This window comes from Sprattus sprattus (genome assembly GCF_963457725.1).
Source record: "Sprattus sprattus genome assembly, chromosome: 4".
NCBI lineage: Eukaryota > Metazoa > Chordata > Actinopteri > Clupeiformes > Clupeidae > Sprattus > Sprattus sprattus.
In genome coordinates, this window is record NC_137923.1 from 9,112,328 (window position 1) to 9,132,327 (window position 20,000).

General features: G+C 45.4%; 1 protein-coding gene across 1 annotated transcript in view; it reads left to right on the forward strand.

The window, feature by feature from the left end:
* Window positions 1-20,000, forward strand: part of clstn2a (calsyntenin 2a) — a gene marked incomplete at both ends in the record, with an annotated part of 199,105 nt that overhangs the window by 161,568 nt on the left and 17,537 nt on the right. The window contains one exon of the mRNA XM_080836150.1: window positions 18,757-18,919. Within this exon, the coding sequence (XP_080692276.1) occupies window positions 18,757-18,919 (163 nt within the window). The remainder of the gene's footprint in view (window positions 1-18,756; window positions 18,920-20,000) is intronic.

Below are 20,000 nucleotides of genomic sequence, written 5' to 3' on the forward strand. Positions count from 1 at the left end.
CCTCCCAGGGCCCATCAGCACTCTGAAAGGACACTCGATGGCTTCCGCTGCAACTCCATTTAGCCCTATTGATTTTGCAATCTTCCCCACTACTGCCTCTTTCTCCCTCAGAGAGGGAGGGAGGGAGGGAGAGAGAGAATGAGAGAGAGGGAGGGACGGAGGGAGGGAAATGTGCTGAGGGAGAGATTGAAAGATGGAGGGAACAGGAGAGAGAGAGTGTGGTGGTGTGTTTCCTTCATCGATACGTCTTAGCAGATCGAGGGTACGCTCTCACTATTCCAGGCCTGTTAATGGACTTAGCGATGGATCACTCCCAACTAAGTGACTATTATTCAATTCACACCCACTAAACAGAAAGGCTATCAGCAACCCTGACAACTCTGCACACAGATGCACACGCACACACACACACACACACACACACACACACTCACACACACATGCACACACACCCACCAACACACACACACACAAACTCACAGAGACATTTTCACACATACACAAACAAAAACACACGGAGAGAACAAAAACAAAAAACACACACACACACACACACACAAAACCCGCACAGACAGATATAAAAACAGGAACGGATTTTGCATATAGACACAGAAGGACAGACATTTAAATGTGCACGCATACACACACACACACAAACTACATACAGTATGTCCTTTCTCGCTTCCATGCATCCTCAAACACATGCACACGCCCATACACACTCATAAACATGTATAAACTCATTTATACACAGTAAAAGACACACACAAACACACACACACACACACACACACACACACACACACACACACACACACATACACACACCCCTTAGCCCACTGCTGCATATCAATTTATTTCCACCGCTGCCACACCTTACTGTGAATACCCTCAGCCTCCCCCAGGCACGGGTCGTATCCTGCAGAACAGAGCAGAGCTCCAGCAGGACCCCCGTCTCTATACCTGGCCCATTTAATCCCAGCCAGAAGGGGCGGCCATTGATCCGAAAGGCTCACAAATGAGGCATCATGCATGCACAATGGAGGATTCTCACAGGAAGAAAATCCATCCTGGACGTGGTGGCGATGATGATTCATTAATCACAGCATGGCGTGGAAAACGATGCGGAGGAATCGATAGCCAAAGATTTGTTTGCATTGACGCTGCCGCTTATCGATTGCTTTTGGGCTTTTACTCTCTATCTATTTCCCCCACCTTTCTCTCTCACTCTCACTGTTTCTTTCTCTTGCTATATTTCTCTTGCAAACATAAGAGCTCTCTCTCTCTCCATATTCCCACATCTCCCCCCTTCACACACACACACACACACACACACACACACGCTGTTCTTCATCACGGTTCATCTTCGTGGCAGAGAGCAGCCTGCACAGTGGGCCAGCCAATCATGCTCGCCGAGCAACGTGCCCCCCCCCTCTCCTTTACCATTTATCCCCATCCTCCTCTCCATCATCGACCCGCACGGCCCCCGAAAGAGAAAATTACACTCGGCTCCTCGCCAACGGCGGGATGGCCGTTGTTTGCTTATGCACTCTAAATAACACCCAGTAAGGAGGGCTCTGGTGGTGTAACCCTTCCCAAAAGATGTTTTCTTTTGGATTAGGGTGGATTTCGGTAAGTGGCCTCTCACCAACGAGCTCTAATGACGGTGGACTTAATTTGAGCTCATCCACAGTCTGCAGGGAGACGAGGGGATATGAGGGATAGGAAAACAGCTGTTGCATACAACAGCGGAGCATGTCTAGCATGTGAAGCATGTTACATAAAACATGAGGAATACATGTTATTGAATAGCAGAAAAATGCTGTTAATGCCGCATTTTCATGGCGGTTGAAGCGTGCAGTTGAAAATGCTGATATTGATGACATTGGTGCTGTTGATGAAATTGATCCATATTATATAAACATACATACTAACACAGACATGGAAACATTACCATACACACACACACACACACACACACACAAACACACACACACACACACACACACACACACACACACACACACACACACACACACACACACACACACACACACACACACACACACACACACACACACACACATACACACACACACACATTCTCACCTCCCTGAAGAATTTGTTCACTGTAGATGTTTGCCGATTTTGGATTCAGTTTGAATTTCCCCTGGGAAGGATCTACTAATTAGATATTTCAACCCACTTTAATATTTTCTTCAGAACCCAGTTTCCATTCACTGTCTGGTCAGAGGGGGAAATACTGTGTGCATGTGAAAACTCATTAAATGGAGACCGTAATAGTAAGTGCATCTTCTGCCTTGTAGCAACAGAAGATCTCGGGGTGTCAAAGGCATGGCACTGGTTTGGAACCTGTAATGACTGGAAGTTGTTGTGTAATGACTGCAAATAGGCCGCTAGTGAATCTCAGCCACCTTTTAATGAAACCTCACCAGCCTGCATCTGTTTGTTTGGCAAACACAAACAATTCGCTGAGCAATTTGCCCTTTAAAATAGCAGATCAAAATGAAAAACCTTGCTTTTTTTTGTCTGCAAACACACACACACACACACACACACACACACACACACACACACACACACACAGACACACACACAGACACACACACACACACACACACACATACACACTCGCACACACACACACACACACACACACACACACACACACACACACTTCTACTGTCTACTGTAGGTGCTTAGCTGCCTGCCTGCATACATGCTTTACCTTGCCATGCCCAGCTGCTTTAAATTGCACAGTTCATGCATGTGATTCTGTGTGATTAGGCGGAGCCATCACTTTCCTCGCGAGAGATGGGAGCTGGAGTTCCAAAGCTGGTGCTTTGCTGTAATGAATTTTTGGGTCTGTGATGTAATGCTGTCTTGGATCTGTGCTTTAATGCTTTATTGCGTCTGTGCTGTAATGGGCCAGGGGCATTTCTTTCGTTAGCCTTATTCCTGTGTCACATTCTGCATCTAATTCAAAAAGTTTTACGTCATATATATCACACTCAGTGAGAGAGAGAGAGAGACAGAGAGAGAGAAAATATGTAAAAGAGAGAGAAAAGAATCAGAGGATTTTGAGCAGCTGTCTTTTCTCAGAGGATTTGTAGGCTCTCTGTCCCCAACCCAACCCAACCCCGCCACCATGTGCCCTGGCAGGCTGTAATCAAGGCCCGCTTGCTGCTGTAGCTAAAGGCTGCTTTAGCGCTGTGAAATAATCATGAGGGCTGAATTATTCATCCGTGCTGCTTTATTTCCACATTAGAAGAACAAATTCATCTCTACCCACAGTGAGCCTCTGCTGGACACACACTCACTTTAAAAAAAACACCCCTTATCTCACATAGCTCCTTTCTCATAGGAACAAAAACAGAAAGGCAGAAATACACACCTACACACACACACACACACACACACACACACATATGCACACACACTAAGTTAAGTGGCTTGTAATGTTTTTTTTTGTTTTTAAATTGTTTAAGTGTGTTTCTTGTTTTCTTAGAGGAAATACAGAATACATCCGCTCAAAACAACTACTGTACTCATTTTCTTAGGCAGCCTCCTGTTCTCCATTTTCTCGTACTTGGCCTTTTTTTCATCTAACTTCATCCCCCCCCCCCTCATCACGGGTGAAACCTTCGCCTCCAAGCCCCCGTATGCCGCGCGCCAGGATGTGAGTCATCAGCCCCTCGTCTCCGGAGCGACAAAACAAGAGCGAGGGGTAGAGGGAGAGAGCGAGAGAGAAAGTGAGAGAGAGAGAGAGAGAGAGAGAGAGAGAGTTGAAGGGGAGGAAAGAAAATAAGGGAGAAAATGAGAGCATGTTTAATGTGTTTATACCCGTGTAACTACATTTCATCAGCCTACTTGAGTTTGGTTCTCTTCCCCGGGCGCTTTCCTTTCCAGAGGCGAGATGATGGCTTTCCCATCAGCAGCCTGTGGGATGCGCTCAGGCGTCGCCCCCATCCGTTTCCGTATCCAACACCCGCATCCGCATCTATATCCGCGTCAACGCTCTGCGCTGTGGAGCAAGGCTCTCTTACCCGCTAGCGCTGATTTCCAAATCTCCCTTGTCCCGTTGCCCTCATATGGGAACGGATTTGCATCAATAATGCAGCCGTGCCAGGCAAGGCTATGCTGGAGGGTGGAGCGTTTATGTGTGTGTGTGTGTGCATGTGTGTGTGTGTTTGTGTGTGTGTGTGTGTGTGTGTGCGTGTTTGTGTGCGTGTGTGTGTGCGTGCATGTATGTGTGTGTGCAAAGAAATGAGAGCTTAGTGCATGTGCATATCTGCATGACAAAAACAGAGAATGGAACCAGAGATTGAGAATGCATGTATTTGTGTGTGTGTGTGTGTGTGTGTGTGTGTGTGTGTGTGTGTGTTTGTCTGTGAACATTTTTAAATGAGTTTGTGCCCATATGTCTTTGAAAAGCACATTACGTTACCATGTATTAGGGTTGTTAGATGACGTAACTGAGCGTTGGCACGGTGATGAAATAAAGAATCCTGTACACAGACTTGGGGAGAAGTCACAAACTTGGCTTTACCTATACCATTCACTTGAGGAAGACTTGGGATCCTACGTGTGCACAGGAATTCACTATGCAATCTACGGAAAGCCCAGAGGGAATAAAATACATAATTTTGACTCTAATCTCCCTCCTCACCTGATACATGGCAAAGTCTGTTACAATGGGATAGAGTCACATTATGGGGTGTCTCTGTAGGGGCAGGATCACTTCATGTGTAATTGCGTGCTTGCACGTATTTTATTAGTGTTCTAAGACATAAACGTACGTGTGTGTGTGACAGAGTTTGGGAGAGCTTGAAGTCGTCTTACAAACTCAAGGATGGCAAACCGTGGATGTCTTTGTATGTGTAATTTCTGTACATCTGTATTCCCTGATACATTCTAGTGCAGGTGATTATTCTATGTGTGTGTGTGTGTGTGTGTATTTTCTCTCCTTTACATACAGACATGTTTATGTAAATATATGCATGAGAGTGTGCACATGTGTTACATGTGATTTGGTTGCTCATCTATGTGTGTGTTGGAGTATGTGTGTGTTTTTGTTTAAGTTGCAGTGTGTGTGTGTGTGTGTGTCTGCGTGTATGCCGTAGTGTGTGTATGTGTGTGTGTGTGTATGCATGCCTGTGTATTTGTTATGGTTTTTGGCATATTCTGGTGCTGAGCTGAAATCCTACTGATTTTTTTCTGATTCTATAGTCATTGTGATATGTCTGGTTGTGTGTGTGTGTGTGTGTGTGTGTCCTCATCACCTGAGACTGGCACTGGAGAGAAACATACTGATGATGAGATGAGATGCATGTTATGTGCCTTTAAGATGTGTGTATGTGAAATGCATATACCCAACCCTCTCACGTGTGTGTTTGTGTGTGTGTGTGTGTGTGTGTGTTTGTGTGTTTGTGTGTGTGTGTGTGCGTGTGTGTGTGTGTGTGTGTGTGTGTGTGTGTGTGTGTGTGTGTGTGTGTGTGTGTGTGGGTGTGTGTGTGTGTGTGTGGGTGTGTGTGTGTGTGATGCTAGTGATGGACATCTTTTGGCCTTGGCATTCACTCCCCTTCCCCCTCCCCCTCCTCCCTACTCCCAGCCATCATCCCTAGACAAAAGCACTCTGAAGCCCCCCCCCCCCACACACACACACACACATCTGTTATTTGCTCCTTTTTTCATTCTCCCCTCTGTTCATAAGCAGCAGCAGCACCCAGACACAGCTTTTAGTCCTGAGAGCTTGCAGGGAGAGTGGAGAGAGAGGGAGGAAGAAAGAGAGGGAGAGAGAGGGGAAGAAGCAAATAGGGGGGTACGTAGGGAGGGAGAGAGGGAGGAAGAAACAGAGTTAGAGATAAAGAGGGAGAGTGAGATAGAGAGAGAGAGAGTTGGACAGAGGGAGAGAATGAGGAGTAGAGGGAACACAGGTCTCAAGAGGCCAGGTGACTGTATTCTTTAAGTGCATTTGGTCCACTCAGTTCCTGTGGGTACTTTTAAGGAAAGGAAGTACAGATAGTGATCAGCACATTCTGATAAAAACTTACCAGGAAATTGAGAGAATGTAGTCAGGGGACACACTTTAAGTTAGTTCTGAACTTTTCTTTATACTGAATGCTTACTTAATCAACACTTTCACTGACTAATTAACAGACTGCCTGACTGGTTTACTAACTCACTGATTGACTGTCTGAGACAGTCATTGATTGATTGGTTGATTGATTGATTGATTGAATTAATGATTGATGGAATGAATGATTTATTGCTTGATTGATTAATATATATAGCAATCACATTGACCCATGGTTACGAAGCACCTAAATAATCCTATAGAGTCAGCTTTGGCTTCTGCACATGATCTGAAAAAAGCCACCAGCACACACACACACGACACACACACACACACACACGCACACGCACACGCACACGCACACGCACACGCACACGCACACGCACACGCACTCGCACACGCACACGCACACACACAGACACACACACACACCTTGTCTCACCTCCTTCACTCCTTCCATGCCTCATTCCTTGTTATGGCGTAAGTGTCTGCATCTGACTCCCAGTCAGATGATCCATCCTGGATGCCTAATGAACAGCAGGAGCGCTATCATAATCACTGATCTGGCCGTGGCAGCTGGCACTGGTGTTGGCGTTAGTGTCAGGGTTGCCGCTGGAGACAGTAATTGAAAGGCTAAGGACCCGTACGCAGCGCCGGCGGAGGCAGTGGATGCGGTGGCGGTTTCGGAGATGGGAGCTTGCAGGAGGCAGGCAGGTGATTGGGCGAACCTCAAACAGTCCTGTGCTCCAGGACCAGCTCCCAGACTCATTAACCCACTATTTTACAGTCTCGTTATGTTGTTTATGAGATGAGAGACGTACCACAGACAAAGACAAACACACACACACACACACACAGACACACAGACACACACACACACACACACACAGACATATACACACACCTACATTCACACACACACACACAGACACACACACACACACACACACAGACATATACACACACCTACATTCACACACACACACACATACACACACACAAACACACACACACACACACACACAGACATATACACACACCTACATTCACACACACACACACACATACACATATACATACACACATACAGTACATACACACATACAGTACATATACACATACACACACCTACATACACACACAAACACACGCACACATACACATACACACAAATGCACACTCACACACTCACAGACATGCACACACACACACACACACACAGGCAATACCTAGAGATTGGCGAGCAGCAGATAGTAAATATACTCACAGAGACTGCGCCCTTGAGACCGGAGGAAGATAAAGGGAGTTACACAGGCGCGCATTTGTAAATGAAGATGCAAAACTATTTCTTTCTCACACACACACACACACTACCTCACACCCCCCCTTACACGAGCACACACACCACTCGGTGTGCACTCATTATCAACAACCCATGAGCAAGCACATACAAACACAAAGATTCACGGTCACACACGTCACGTACATACATTTTCACAGTCACACACACACACACGCACACACACATGTGTACACACAGATTCAACGTTGCTTTAGCAGCATGTGCACTAGAGCAATAAGCTGGGAGGGTTAGGCTAGGCTGGAGATAGAGCTTGGGTTTACAGACTTGCTAATGGCTCTAAGATCTGAATTTTTTTATCTAAAACTAGCAAGCTACATACCTAAAGACAGACTGTACATAATCTTATACCACCGTCAGGGGGCCAGAAAATCACGGAAAAGAGTTGTAATTTAGCATCAAGGCTTATTCTCTATAAATGTATGCACGTTTCCGAGGGTAAGTCAGAAAATATGCTGTGCTGCTGCTGCAAAAAAAAAAAAGCGGTAAATGGATTTTTGCATTGCAAAAAACTAGGGGGAGAGACCTCCTATGCTCAGTAACGTGTGCACAGTATATGGCCGTCTTCATTATGACACGCTGACTCCTCCCTGACCTGAGACCTGTAGCCCTCCAGGACCTCCATTTCAACGCACTAATGATTTGATTGATTACCTACTGTATACAATGTGTGTGTGTGTGTGTGTGTGTGTGTGTGTGTGTGTGTGTGTGTGTGTGTGTGTGTGTGTGTGTGTGTCTGTGTGTCTGTGTGTCTGTGTGTGTGTGTTGGTATGTGCAATTTCAAGGGATTATTGTGTGGAGGAGATTGGTGGCTGTGTAGGAACACTCACACACTTAACACCAAGCACCATCTATTAAAAATAGCATGCTGTCCCTTTCTCCCACCTCTGGATGCCTTCATTTCCAGCAGGCTGGCTCCACATGGGGAGGCTTCGAGGGGAGGTCACTCCTTTGTTGACTTCTGTCCCTTGGGGCCGCATTTTAATTCCTGTCCTAATTACTCACTTTGTCAGTCTGTAATTTCTAGTCACCTTCAGCTGCAGCTCAGGCACAGAGCCCATGTCTATTGCCCAGGCCGCCGCCTGGGAAGTCAGAGGGGAGAAAGATAGATAGGAAGAAAAAATGAAATCAGGAAGCATGGAGAGAAGTAGCACATTCTCCAATGTGCTGCTTGGTTTCAGTTCTGTCTTTTTTATATACCAAAGCAGGCATAGATTTGGTCTGGTTTTTGAACCTGGGTACCTGGGTGAATATTTGGCTGAGTGAGGGCTGAGATATATACCAACTGCTGATGCTGCTGATAACTGTTTGAAATGATCCGATGCCAATATTTGTAATGTTGTCCTGAGTTTAACAACTGATGGAATGGAATGTGATCTCCGGTTGGAGAGTTCGATGTCTCTGATCTGGTTCAGTAATTGAAGTATTGCGTGGCTGGTTAACCTGTCCCGCCTAATGATTTGTGGTTCGCTTAACTGAAAATGTGTTATACGAGTTGAAAAAACTATTTCTGTGCGCTGTCTATGTCTTCTTTCTTCGCCTTGCTATTATCACTGCTGCCATATCAACGTTTTCAGACTCAATTGAAATGCGCTTCCTGGTTAAGACGTGCTTTTATGAGGCAGAGAATTAGCGCGCAAATCATAGACGTGCGCTCGCCAGGCAGTTTAGTAAATTCCACGCAATACATCATTAGGCGCACTCCTCCCATTAAAGTGCGCTACACGCCTACGTTACCACCCACGTCTCCGTGCCATCCCACCTGTTGGCAGGTACACATCCTCAAAGCGTTAATATGCGCTGCGCCCCCTTAGTAAATACCGTTTTATGTTTACGAACGCTATTTTACGCCAGAAATGGGCGCAATCCTGTTAGTAAATCAGGCCCTAAGTGGGATATTTGGTACACTCAAAAAGCCTTTTGCTTTATCATTGTGGAGTATTGTGTATCGACTGAGTCTGAAACATAACAAAATGTGGAAAACTGAACATTCCAATATGCCCTGTGCCCTGGTTGCAACAAAAAGTGTTATCGTCTTGAGTGTTTGAGGGATTTTACTTGTCAACCTGCTTGTCCATATATCAGAGAATTTATAATGATGTTTGCTGAAAAACTACATTTCAGTTCCTTATCAATGCAAGTGTATTTGTACTGTGGATTTTTCATACCCACAGAACTGTTGTCAAAAGCTTTGGCTTGGATCCAAATGCACCACCTCCTTGAAAGTGGTAAAGAGCTTATTAACAGGACATGAGAGAAAAATATAGATCCCCTAAGGCTGGCTGGGCATTGGAGTAGCGAGTGCATGGCACAGAAAGCCAGTCCTTAATGACTCCCTCTTACCTCAGCCTTCTCAGGCCCTCAGTGTGGAGCAACCCTCTCGACCACACCACAGCGCTACTGTTTTATTCATTTATATAATCTCGCGCTTGCTCACTCTCTCTTTCTTTCTTTCTTTCTTTCTTTCTTTCTTTCTTTCCTTCTCTCTCACTGTCCGTCGCTCATTTATTATCATGTCTCTATCTATCCCCCCTCTTTCTCTGTCCCTTCATCACTTCATCTTTTTCTCTTACAGCATGCCAGACCTTCAGATTCAATAACCTGCGTTTAATACTTCCCAAACTCCATCGCTCCCTGGCCTTGTCACCTCTGATTGAAAGGAACGGCATTTAGCACCCTCGTGCCAGGGCATTTAGAGGAGTGTGTGTGTGAGTGTTTGAGTGTGGTGTGTGATAAAAAGTGAGGTGGTTGAGACGGAATGAAAAGAAGTAAGTGTGTGTGTGTGTGTGTGTGTGTGGGGGGGGGGGGGGTGTTTGAGAAGGAATGAAGAGAGAGCAAGTATGTGTGTGTGTGCTGGGGGGGCGGGGGGGGGGGGAGTTAGAGAGAGATAGAGAGCAGAGCAGAGGGTTGGCTGTTGTGTTTATGAGTGGCTGGGAGAAAAGCTCCCGTGCCATCTATCAGCGGCCATTTACAACAGCGGCCTACCAATCTCATGCTCCAGCGACCAGCCCCTGACACACATGCAAACGCACATGCACACACACACACACACACACACACAGACACACACACACACACACACACACACACACACACACACACGCTGACTGGGCTTATCAGACAGATGGGAGCGATTGCCATCATCAGCTCTTTCAATTTCATCTACCCCTTCAAATCCCCACCCAAACCAAGACACACACACACACACACACACACACACACACACACACACACACACACACACACACACACACACACACACACACACACACACACACACACACACACAAACAATACACACACATACACACGCACACATTCACTCGTCAGCTGTCATGTTCTCACTCTCTTTCTCTTTCACTTCGTCACACTTGCTCTCTTATACACATGCACACACATATACACAGGCAATATCACGAAGAACCCTCCTGCCTCCCTCCCTGACACTCACACACACACACACACACACACACACACACACACACACACACACACTGTCTGCATCACACACTCTTCTCCTCCGTCTGTCTTGCTTTTGCATCACAAACTCATCAGAGCCTTGCGGTAGCTCAGTGGTTTCATCTCAGCTTGCTGGTGCCCCCCCTCCCATCCCACCCCATCCCAACACACACACACACACATTTTGTTTTTCTGCAGAGAGTTCACTTTTCTTTTTGTTCTTTTGATCCAGTTCCTTCCTCAGAGCCAAGTTTCCCCAAGCCTGTGTAGCTCAGTTCCAACTGCCGGTACTGATGAGCTCTGTGACTTCCGCTCAGGTGTGCGTGTGTATGTGTGTGCAGTATGTGTGTGTATGATTATGTGGGTGTGTGTGTGTGTTTGGGGGGTGGGGTGGTAGGCTAAGGTGTCGATCTGTGGTGATTGGGGATGTGTGTGTATCTTTTGTATCTGTGTGTGCATGTGGTGTATTGATGGCTAGTGTGTAAGGGATGTTTGTGTCAGTGGGTAAGTGCATATGTGTGTGTGCGGTATATGTGTACGGATGTATGTGTGTGCGTGTCTGTGTGTGTGGGTGCACGTGTGTGTTTTTCAGGGAAGTTTGACAAGTGGCTTTGCCAGCCAGCCAGCCAGCTGGATCCAACAGCTATGGCGCAAACACACAGGTGTCCTGGCAACAGCACCTGACAACACATACACCCGCACAGTACGCCGAGCGTGAATGCCCATCACACACACACACACACACACACACACACACACACACACACACACACATAAACACACACACACACACACACACACACACACACACACACACACACTGACAAATTAAATCTTTCTCTTGGTTTAATAACCCAGCCAATTCACTGAATCTTCCGAGTGGCAAGCGATGAACGTCTCATGTAATTGGGTTTTTATCTGAAACACTGAGATTTGGAATTTGAATTTTGAATAGAATAGGTCGAAGGCCCCAATTTGATGTAATTTGCCTATTTAAACTTGACATGCCCAGGATTGGCCACTTTTGGAGGGATTAGCGGTGCACAGGCCAAGAATATGTTAACCCGGGTTGCAATCAACTGTAATTGATATGGAGGAGCATAATGATAGCTGGATGTGTGTAGGACATACGCATTTCATCGAAAGGCGATTCATTTTATTAATCTGCCTTTTACAAAAAGAAAGTGTGTGTGCAGGTGTGTGTGTATCTATTTGGGTGAATGTATTTTTGTATTTATGTGGGGATGTATTTTTTTGAATGCATACATTTGTCTGTATGTGTGTGTCTCTGCCTGTGTGTGTTAGAGTGGGTGTGTGTGTGTGTGTGTGAGTGTGTATGTGACAGTTGGTTAGACAGAGATAGCGATGGAGAGAGAGAGACAGAAAAAGAGAGAGATGCCTTGTGGGTTATGCTGGTACATCCCTCATTCAATATTAATGCCTGAGATTTGCAGGCTTGATCTCCAGCTGAACAGCATGCTAATGGGAGTTAGCTGCAGGATCTCCACTCCAGAGGAAAACGCTTTTCCACAATTCCCCCCTAGCACCACTGCAAGCAACCGAGACACTGCACACAAACAATCTCACGGCACCTACACGTCAATACGGCAATACACCCCTTCCCCAGTCACAAACTAACCTCTGGCAAGACATCCCATAGTGACTGAGTATGCATGAGAAAACACATGGCTGTACCCTTCCTCTGTAACCAGGCTACGGCAACAGTGAGCAAAAGTTTGGGAGTACTCTGCTATGACCTACATGAAAATTAGAAGTTTTGGAGAGATAGCCTGGGTGAGAAATAGAAGTTTGGAAGGGATAGCCTAGGTGAGAAATAGAAGTTTGGAAGGGATAGCCTAGGTGAGAAATAGAAGTTTGGAAGGGATAGCCTAGGTGAGAAATAGAAGTTTGGAAGGGATAGCCTAGGTGAGAAATACAAGCTTGGGAGGTACAACCTAGTGGAGAAATAGAAGTTTGGGAGTGCTCTGTTATGGCCTACATGTGGAATAAAAGTAAAAAGATGAGAGGGAGAGTAAAGTGAAGCTTTAAAGAACAAAACTGACCTCTCAGAGGAGCGTTCAATCACACAAACACACACGCGCACACACACACACACACACACACACACACACACACACACACACACACACACACACACACACACACACACACACACACAAACACACACGCGCACACACACACACACACACACACAAAAACACACACGCGCACACACACACACACACACACACACACACACACACACACACTCACACACACACACACACACACACACATGTAGATACGTTCTCTTGCACACACATATGCACACACACACCATATTGGTTTCTCTCTCACTCACACATCAGGCAGTCTCTCTCCGTCAGACACACAAACTCCCCCACATACACTCTCTTTCTCGCACACACACGTTCACAAACATATCTCACAGACACAAACACACACATACACACACATTCACAAATATATCTCACACACACGCACACGCACACACACACACACACAAACATATCTCTTTTTCTTTGAGTCTCTCTCTCTCTCTCTCTCTCTCTTTCAAGCACTCACTGCACATGACACATTAATGTGGCAGAGGCCAAGCGCTGCTCTGATTTTGAGGCCAAGAGCTACTCTGATATTCCGTTACGGATGTGATTTATGTTATTTATGCTTCCTGTTTGACCTCGCCTCTCTTGTTTGTACCCATACAAAGGCCATGGAGCAAAGTTCCAGTGACATGAAAAAGCACAACACAACAGAATAAAAACACCTAGTTGTTTTTTTTTATCTCAAAGAAAGAAAATAGAAGCAGTGAATGAAACTGAAAATTGAGGCAGGCTTCAGGAGAATAGAAGGAGAAAGCGTTTTAGAGTGCTAACCAGTGTTTTAGCTTGAGTTGGTTGGTTTCTGCTGGAACATGCAGGGGTCAGAACAGTGTTAGTTTGTTGCTAGTCTAAAACCATCTGTAGAGGATTTATATGGCTTCATTAATACAGAAGGGGGAAAAAAAAATTCAAAAACAGTTTTGTGTTTTTTGGGGGGATTGCTCTGTTGAAAGATTTTTGTATTCTAGTGGTCTAAGCTGAAAAATAGCAGTGCTTGCTTATATCCGCTTGACTCTACTCCATAAAAACCCTGCTGCCAACCACAAAAACTCAACATTTGCTCATTATGTGTTGGTCTCCTGGCAGTAAACCAGGATAAAAACAAATATATGAAGCAAAAACCATTGCACACTAGCAAGCAAGCCAGCTAGTACTGTTTTTTCTTTTAGCTCCTCAAAGTGATTTTGCCATGCATGTCTTCCTATGTTGGTCTGGCAGCACTATCCACCTCCTGTCGGCCTGAGATTAATGTAGTGCGTGTTTTTCATTTAAATTGGCTACAGCCTACAAGCGTGTTCAGATTAGTGAGACAGAGGTGTGGTGGGGCTGGGGGACGAAGCAGTGGAGGTTGGAGTGGTAATTTGTGCCATAAATTAGGGAGACCGTGTTTGTCAAAGGCGAAAGGTAGAAACAGATTTGATGTGGGGCAGAGACACCTCTGCTGTACTGCGTGTCCCGAAGGTGTCATTGCCCAACCACTGAAGTGAACGCGAGAGAGAGTGCTTAAAATGATAGGTCAATTCAATTCTATTTCATTCAATACAATTTTTTTATTAGGCGCCAAAACAATAACATTACCTCTAGGCACTTTACAGGGCCCAGGGCCTGAGCTCCCCTGGAGCACAAGGGTGAAAAGGGGCAAGGGAAAACAGAAAGAAACCTTAAGCAGAACTTTAGCTGGGTAGAGAGGTAGAGATAGGGAAAGAAGGGGGGGGGGGGGGTCTTCTGAAAGAAGGGGGGGGGGGGGGGGGGGGGGGACAATCAGAAACATGCATGCTAGCATACATACATCAGTACATACCAACATAACATGGTATGTACATGATTCATAGAAAATGGATAGTGGATAAGGTGGGGAGAGAGCATTCAAGTACTGTAGAACAGCTTAGTGGAACAGTAGAACAGATTTCAACGCTTTCGGGAAAAGCACCTCTGTATGGGGAGCTGAAGTGACATGGGTATGGAGAACACAAAGGCATATGTTCCGAGGAAATGAATCCACTACGCTGTCGGAAGGCAAGACCCACCCACTGTTCTAACCACCCCCCCCCACCCCTAGTCGTCTGAGTTCTACCTGTCTGATGCGAGTTGGTTTGCATGACGATTGCCACGGAGATTGCTGTTGACATCCAGTCGTCAGATTTTAAAAGCATGTTAGTGACATTGCCAGGAATATCTGCCATGAAACCTGTGACACTGCAGTTTGTCCTCTGAATCTGTGCAGGTGTCGTTGTCCCTGCTGGCATATGTTCGCTTCACAGACTAGATTTATAATGATTCAGTAAACAAACAACTGCCATCTCATTAACTCAAATCTAAACCAAACCAGCTGTCATGGAGGGACTTGCTCATGTGAGAGGCCTCTGGGTAAGCCGCCTACTCTCTGCCACTGCAAGGAAGGCGGTGCATGCGTTTAGACCGTGCACATCCCAGCTGATCCTGAGTCAGTGCTTCCCTTTGATCAACCCACATCGGGCGAAATGACAAGAGTGATGAGAACAGAACAGAACCTTGCTGTCCAATCTGCATGTTGTAACGCCCCCAAGCGGGCCAGGGGCTCTTCAAAAAGTTTCCAGCAGCATTCAGATGCACCCGCACTCACGTTGTCATCTCTGCTCGCCTTGAAAAAACGCTTTCATCCAATTAGAACACAGGCTTGTTTGGGGGTTGAGCACCAGCAGCGGGGCGAACACTCAAACGTAACGTCAGACCACAGCTAGTGGCCTGGGACCAGGGGTGGTGGTGGTGGTGGTGGTGGGGGGCGGCAAGAAAGAGATAGAGAGTGAGAGAGAGAGGGGGGAGAGAAAGATGAAGCCAGCTAGAGGCAGAGCCAGAAGACGGGAGGAGTGTTATGCGAAGGCATGGAGCTGTTGAGAGGAGGTGGGGAGGTTCTCGGGGGAGTGGAGGCTGAGATGGAGAGGCGGGGAGGAGTGGGCCCCAGGGAGAGGGGGGTGTTTTGAGGAAGGGGATCCCCAGAGGCAGGCCATCTGGAGGGGGAGGGGGGGAGAAAAGAGGTGTCTCCTACATTTAATATCTTCAGATGAATGCTTCTGACTCTCTCTCCCTCTTTCTTTCCCTCTCTCCCTCCCTCTTTACATCTCTTTTGTCTCCTCTCCACAACACCTGGCTGTGTGGTTCTCGCTCCAGATGGTACAGCAAAGTGTGTGTGTGTGTGTGTGTGTTGACTGCCACCTGAGGGAGATCAGGATGATATGCTAATGACGCTGCAGATTAAAAGGGGTTTTAATGCTGTGTCATACCTCATTTAAGCTGCTTGTATAAGTACGCCTGCCTAGGACGACCAGGGAATTATTGAAGCAGAGTCAACTACAACTAGCCGGAAAACTGTAGGAATAGGGAATGCTTGAAGCAGAGTCGAGTAGAACTTTCTGCAAGACTGTAGCCAAGGCATTGTGACTGTGGAATGCTTAGTGGTCCCCTCTGATTGGATGAGACACTGTAGGAGCTGGGTATGCCAGTATCATATCCCTGCTGTAGCTGAATGGTAACTGGGAACATTATTATGTCAGAGTTCCCTGTGTGATTGCAGTCAGAAATTATGATTATTATCATTATTTACAGCTGTGAACTTGGGATGTCATGATGTGATATTACACAAATGTGTGATTGGATTAGTAATCACAATTATTATATTATTATTTTTTTTTTACATACAAGTATTTTGTGTGTGTGTAACTGTGCATGAACTTGTGTATCTCTCAGCTGTTGAGGACTAAGGTTCTGATTTAACCATCTTCCTATAAACATTATTTAATGGGATGTAAGATAAATGACTGGCATGCTCAGTGTCCTTCTAAAAATACTGTATATTGTGTACCTGAGACCTTTCTGTTCTGTGCCTGCCAAGGCCTCCAAAACGCTAGCTAATGGTGCTGCATGCTAAATGAATGCATTGAACCTCAGCAACGAAAGGAAAATCAGAAATAAGAGAGAAATATTATCTTATCATCTCTACTTCTGCGTCCTTTTAATAAGTGAGTCATTAGCATTACACCTCATTAGTTGTGTTTGGACAAGGAAGAAATTAATAATGGCGGCAGGGGGGGGGGGGGGGGGTCTTCAGTACAAGATCGCTGGAAACAGAATAGGATGGGATTTCCATTGTGTTTTGTGATGTCACACACAGTTATGTCCTCTGTTTCTGAATTATTTCAGACATGTCATAACCCACACTCACAGTCACATCCTACTCCTTCTGTTGCTTCTATTTCAGATTCATGCATCTCAACTCCCACACCACATGCATGCCTTCATACAGGTGCATTCATGTTTCATACATAGGAACTCACTCACACTTGTGTCCCTCTTCCAGGTATATTTAGGTATGATACCCAAGAACTCACGCAGACTCTGTGTTCTCTTGAACCTGTCTGTAACAGTTTGCTACGTGTGAACTCCCACACCGTCATACCCTGCTCCTTGTGCTGTTTTTGCATCTAGAGACATGTGAACTTACAGACACAATCATGACCGACTGCGATATCTCTGTTTAAAAAGCGTGAAGCCACTTATCGTGCCATCCTCCTTAGCTTTAGAGGTGCATTTCAGACACATTGGTTTCATGTATATTCTTCAGGAGGAGGTGGTAGATTTGCCCTAGAATGTCGATAGAAAGTCGTATCTGACACATATAGGATTCAGGTATGTTACTGTAACTTCCGATTTGAGAAAAGTTGAGGGGAAAATTGGCATGTGTCACTAAACAAGATATGATGTTTCAGGAAAATGTTGGAAATTGGGTTACATTTACAAACTTGGTGACATTGTGTGCTTTTGAAAATTGGAATGAATGTATTTGTCCATATAGAATCATCGCATAGCACTGAGAAGCTTTGAAATGTCATTATGATTGGTGATCTCCTTTATTCCAACATGTCAAAAGAGAAGATTGGTCTGAATACACAGTTAGCTAACACACAGTCTACGTCAACCATGAATAGCACAATTATGTGATGTAGAGCAGCTATATGAAGCTTTTTATATGAGTATAGGCAGAAAAATATACTGTAGTCTGCTTGTTAAAGTGGATATGTGTGAAACCTCTACTATAACACCCTCAGGGGAGACTTAGAAGTCTGAAGCTCTGAAGTTATTATTGATTATTAATAGCATCCCATATTCTACTGTTTTGAGAACCAGCAATGCTGCTCATGTGGTGATCAGAAAGTGTGTTGTTGTATTGAATGCCATTTTATGTTTTAGATTCTGCTATACGTGGAGAAATTTACTGATGTTTCTTAATGATGGATTGAGTTTTTGTTTCACGCAGTACTACAACTAGGTTTGCTGCTGTGCAGACTAATACAATATTGCTAGATAGCAAGACTATATATTTCAGTGTTGGAAAAGCACAAACACGTTTGCACTGATAAGAGTGTGTGGTCATTTCAGTCTGTCATTTTATGGGTCACTTCTACAATACATGGTGAATCACACTGATGTGAACCTACAATGCCACTGGCCAGTAATCGATATGATTTGATTTGTATCACTGTACACTGGTTGTTTCCAGGACAACCATTCTATTTATCTGATGTATATGGTGAACTCCACTGAATAATGTAATTAATCCTCCATTTCATTAGTAGCACTGGAGAACTAGTTGCCATTGCCAATTGGTAATTATATGAATGCTTTAAGAACAATGTCATACTTGTCATATGCGATTGACTTACGCCTGTCTGTGTTCTGTCCAGATCTGTGATAAGGAGTGGCACTACTTCGTGATCAACGTAGAGTTCCCGGCAGTGACCCTCTTCGTGGACGGTGTGACTTACGAACCATACCTGGTGACGGACGACTGGCCCATCCACCCCTCACAGATCGACGTTCAGCTCACAGTTGGAGCCTGCTGGCAAGGTCAGTGATGATGACGGTGGACTTGATGGTAGTGTTGATGATGGGGATGGAGATAGTAGTGGAGGTGGTGAGGACGATGATGGTGGTGGTGATGATGATGGTAGTGATGGTGGTGGTGATGATGGTGATGATGATGGTAGTGATGGTGGTAAGGATGATGGTGATGATGGTGGTAGTGATGGTGGTGAGGATTATGGTGATGATGGTGGAGGTGATGGTGGGAAGGATGATGGTGGTGGTGATGGTGTTGATGATGGCGGTAAGGATGATGGTGATGATGGTGGTAGTGAAGGTGATGATGATGGTGGTGGTGATGGTTGTAGTAATGGTGAATGAGTGATCGAGTGAGAGCAGTAATGGACCTAAGAGAGATGAGTCATTGATTAAACAGGCTCAGGCTCAGACTTAGTAAGTAAGTAATTTGGTTGTCTGTTTATTTATTTATCTAAAGTGGGCGCATTCTTGTAGACTGAATATCAAGAGAGGAAAGCAGTGTGATTGGCATCTGGCTATTCTGAAATTTCCTTTTTTTCATCCTTACTTTAATTCTTCCTTTCTATCTTTTTTTACTTGAAAGACTCAAACTTAACAGCTTACCCACCTGAAATATGCCCTGTTAATTCCAATGAATTATGCCCAGGAAATAATTAAATATTAACCTGGTCAGAGAGCCTAGCAGTATGCTAGCGCTAAATCGTGTGATGTGGAGACAGCAGCATGGTGCTACATTCCTGCCACTTGTCCCCCACTTAGATTTCTTTTCATCTGCAATGACTGCTGATTTCCCCCTCCAATCCCTCCATCGCTCCCTCCATCTCTTCCACCATCTCTCCCCCACTCCCTCCCTTTCTCTCTCTCTCCCTCTCTTTTTCTTTCCTCCCTCATTGCGTTGGGTCTGTGATTGTGTGTGAAGCCCTGGAGTGGAGATTAATAGGCCTGAATAGGGAGACAAGTTCACTCGCTGTTCCATCCCCACCAAGCCGCTCTAAGCTCCGCTAAGCCGCAACTGATAACGTTTCAGGCTATTAGTGAGTGAGATTGCCTCTCAATGTCTCCCCTTTCTCTCTCTCTCTCTCTTTCT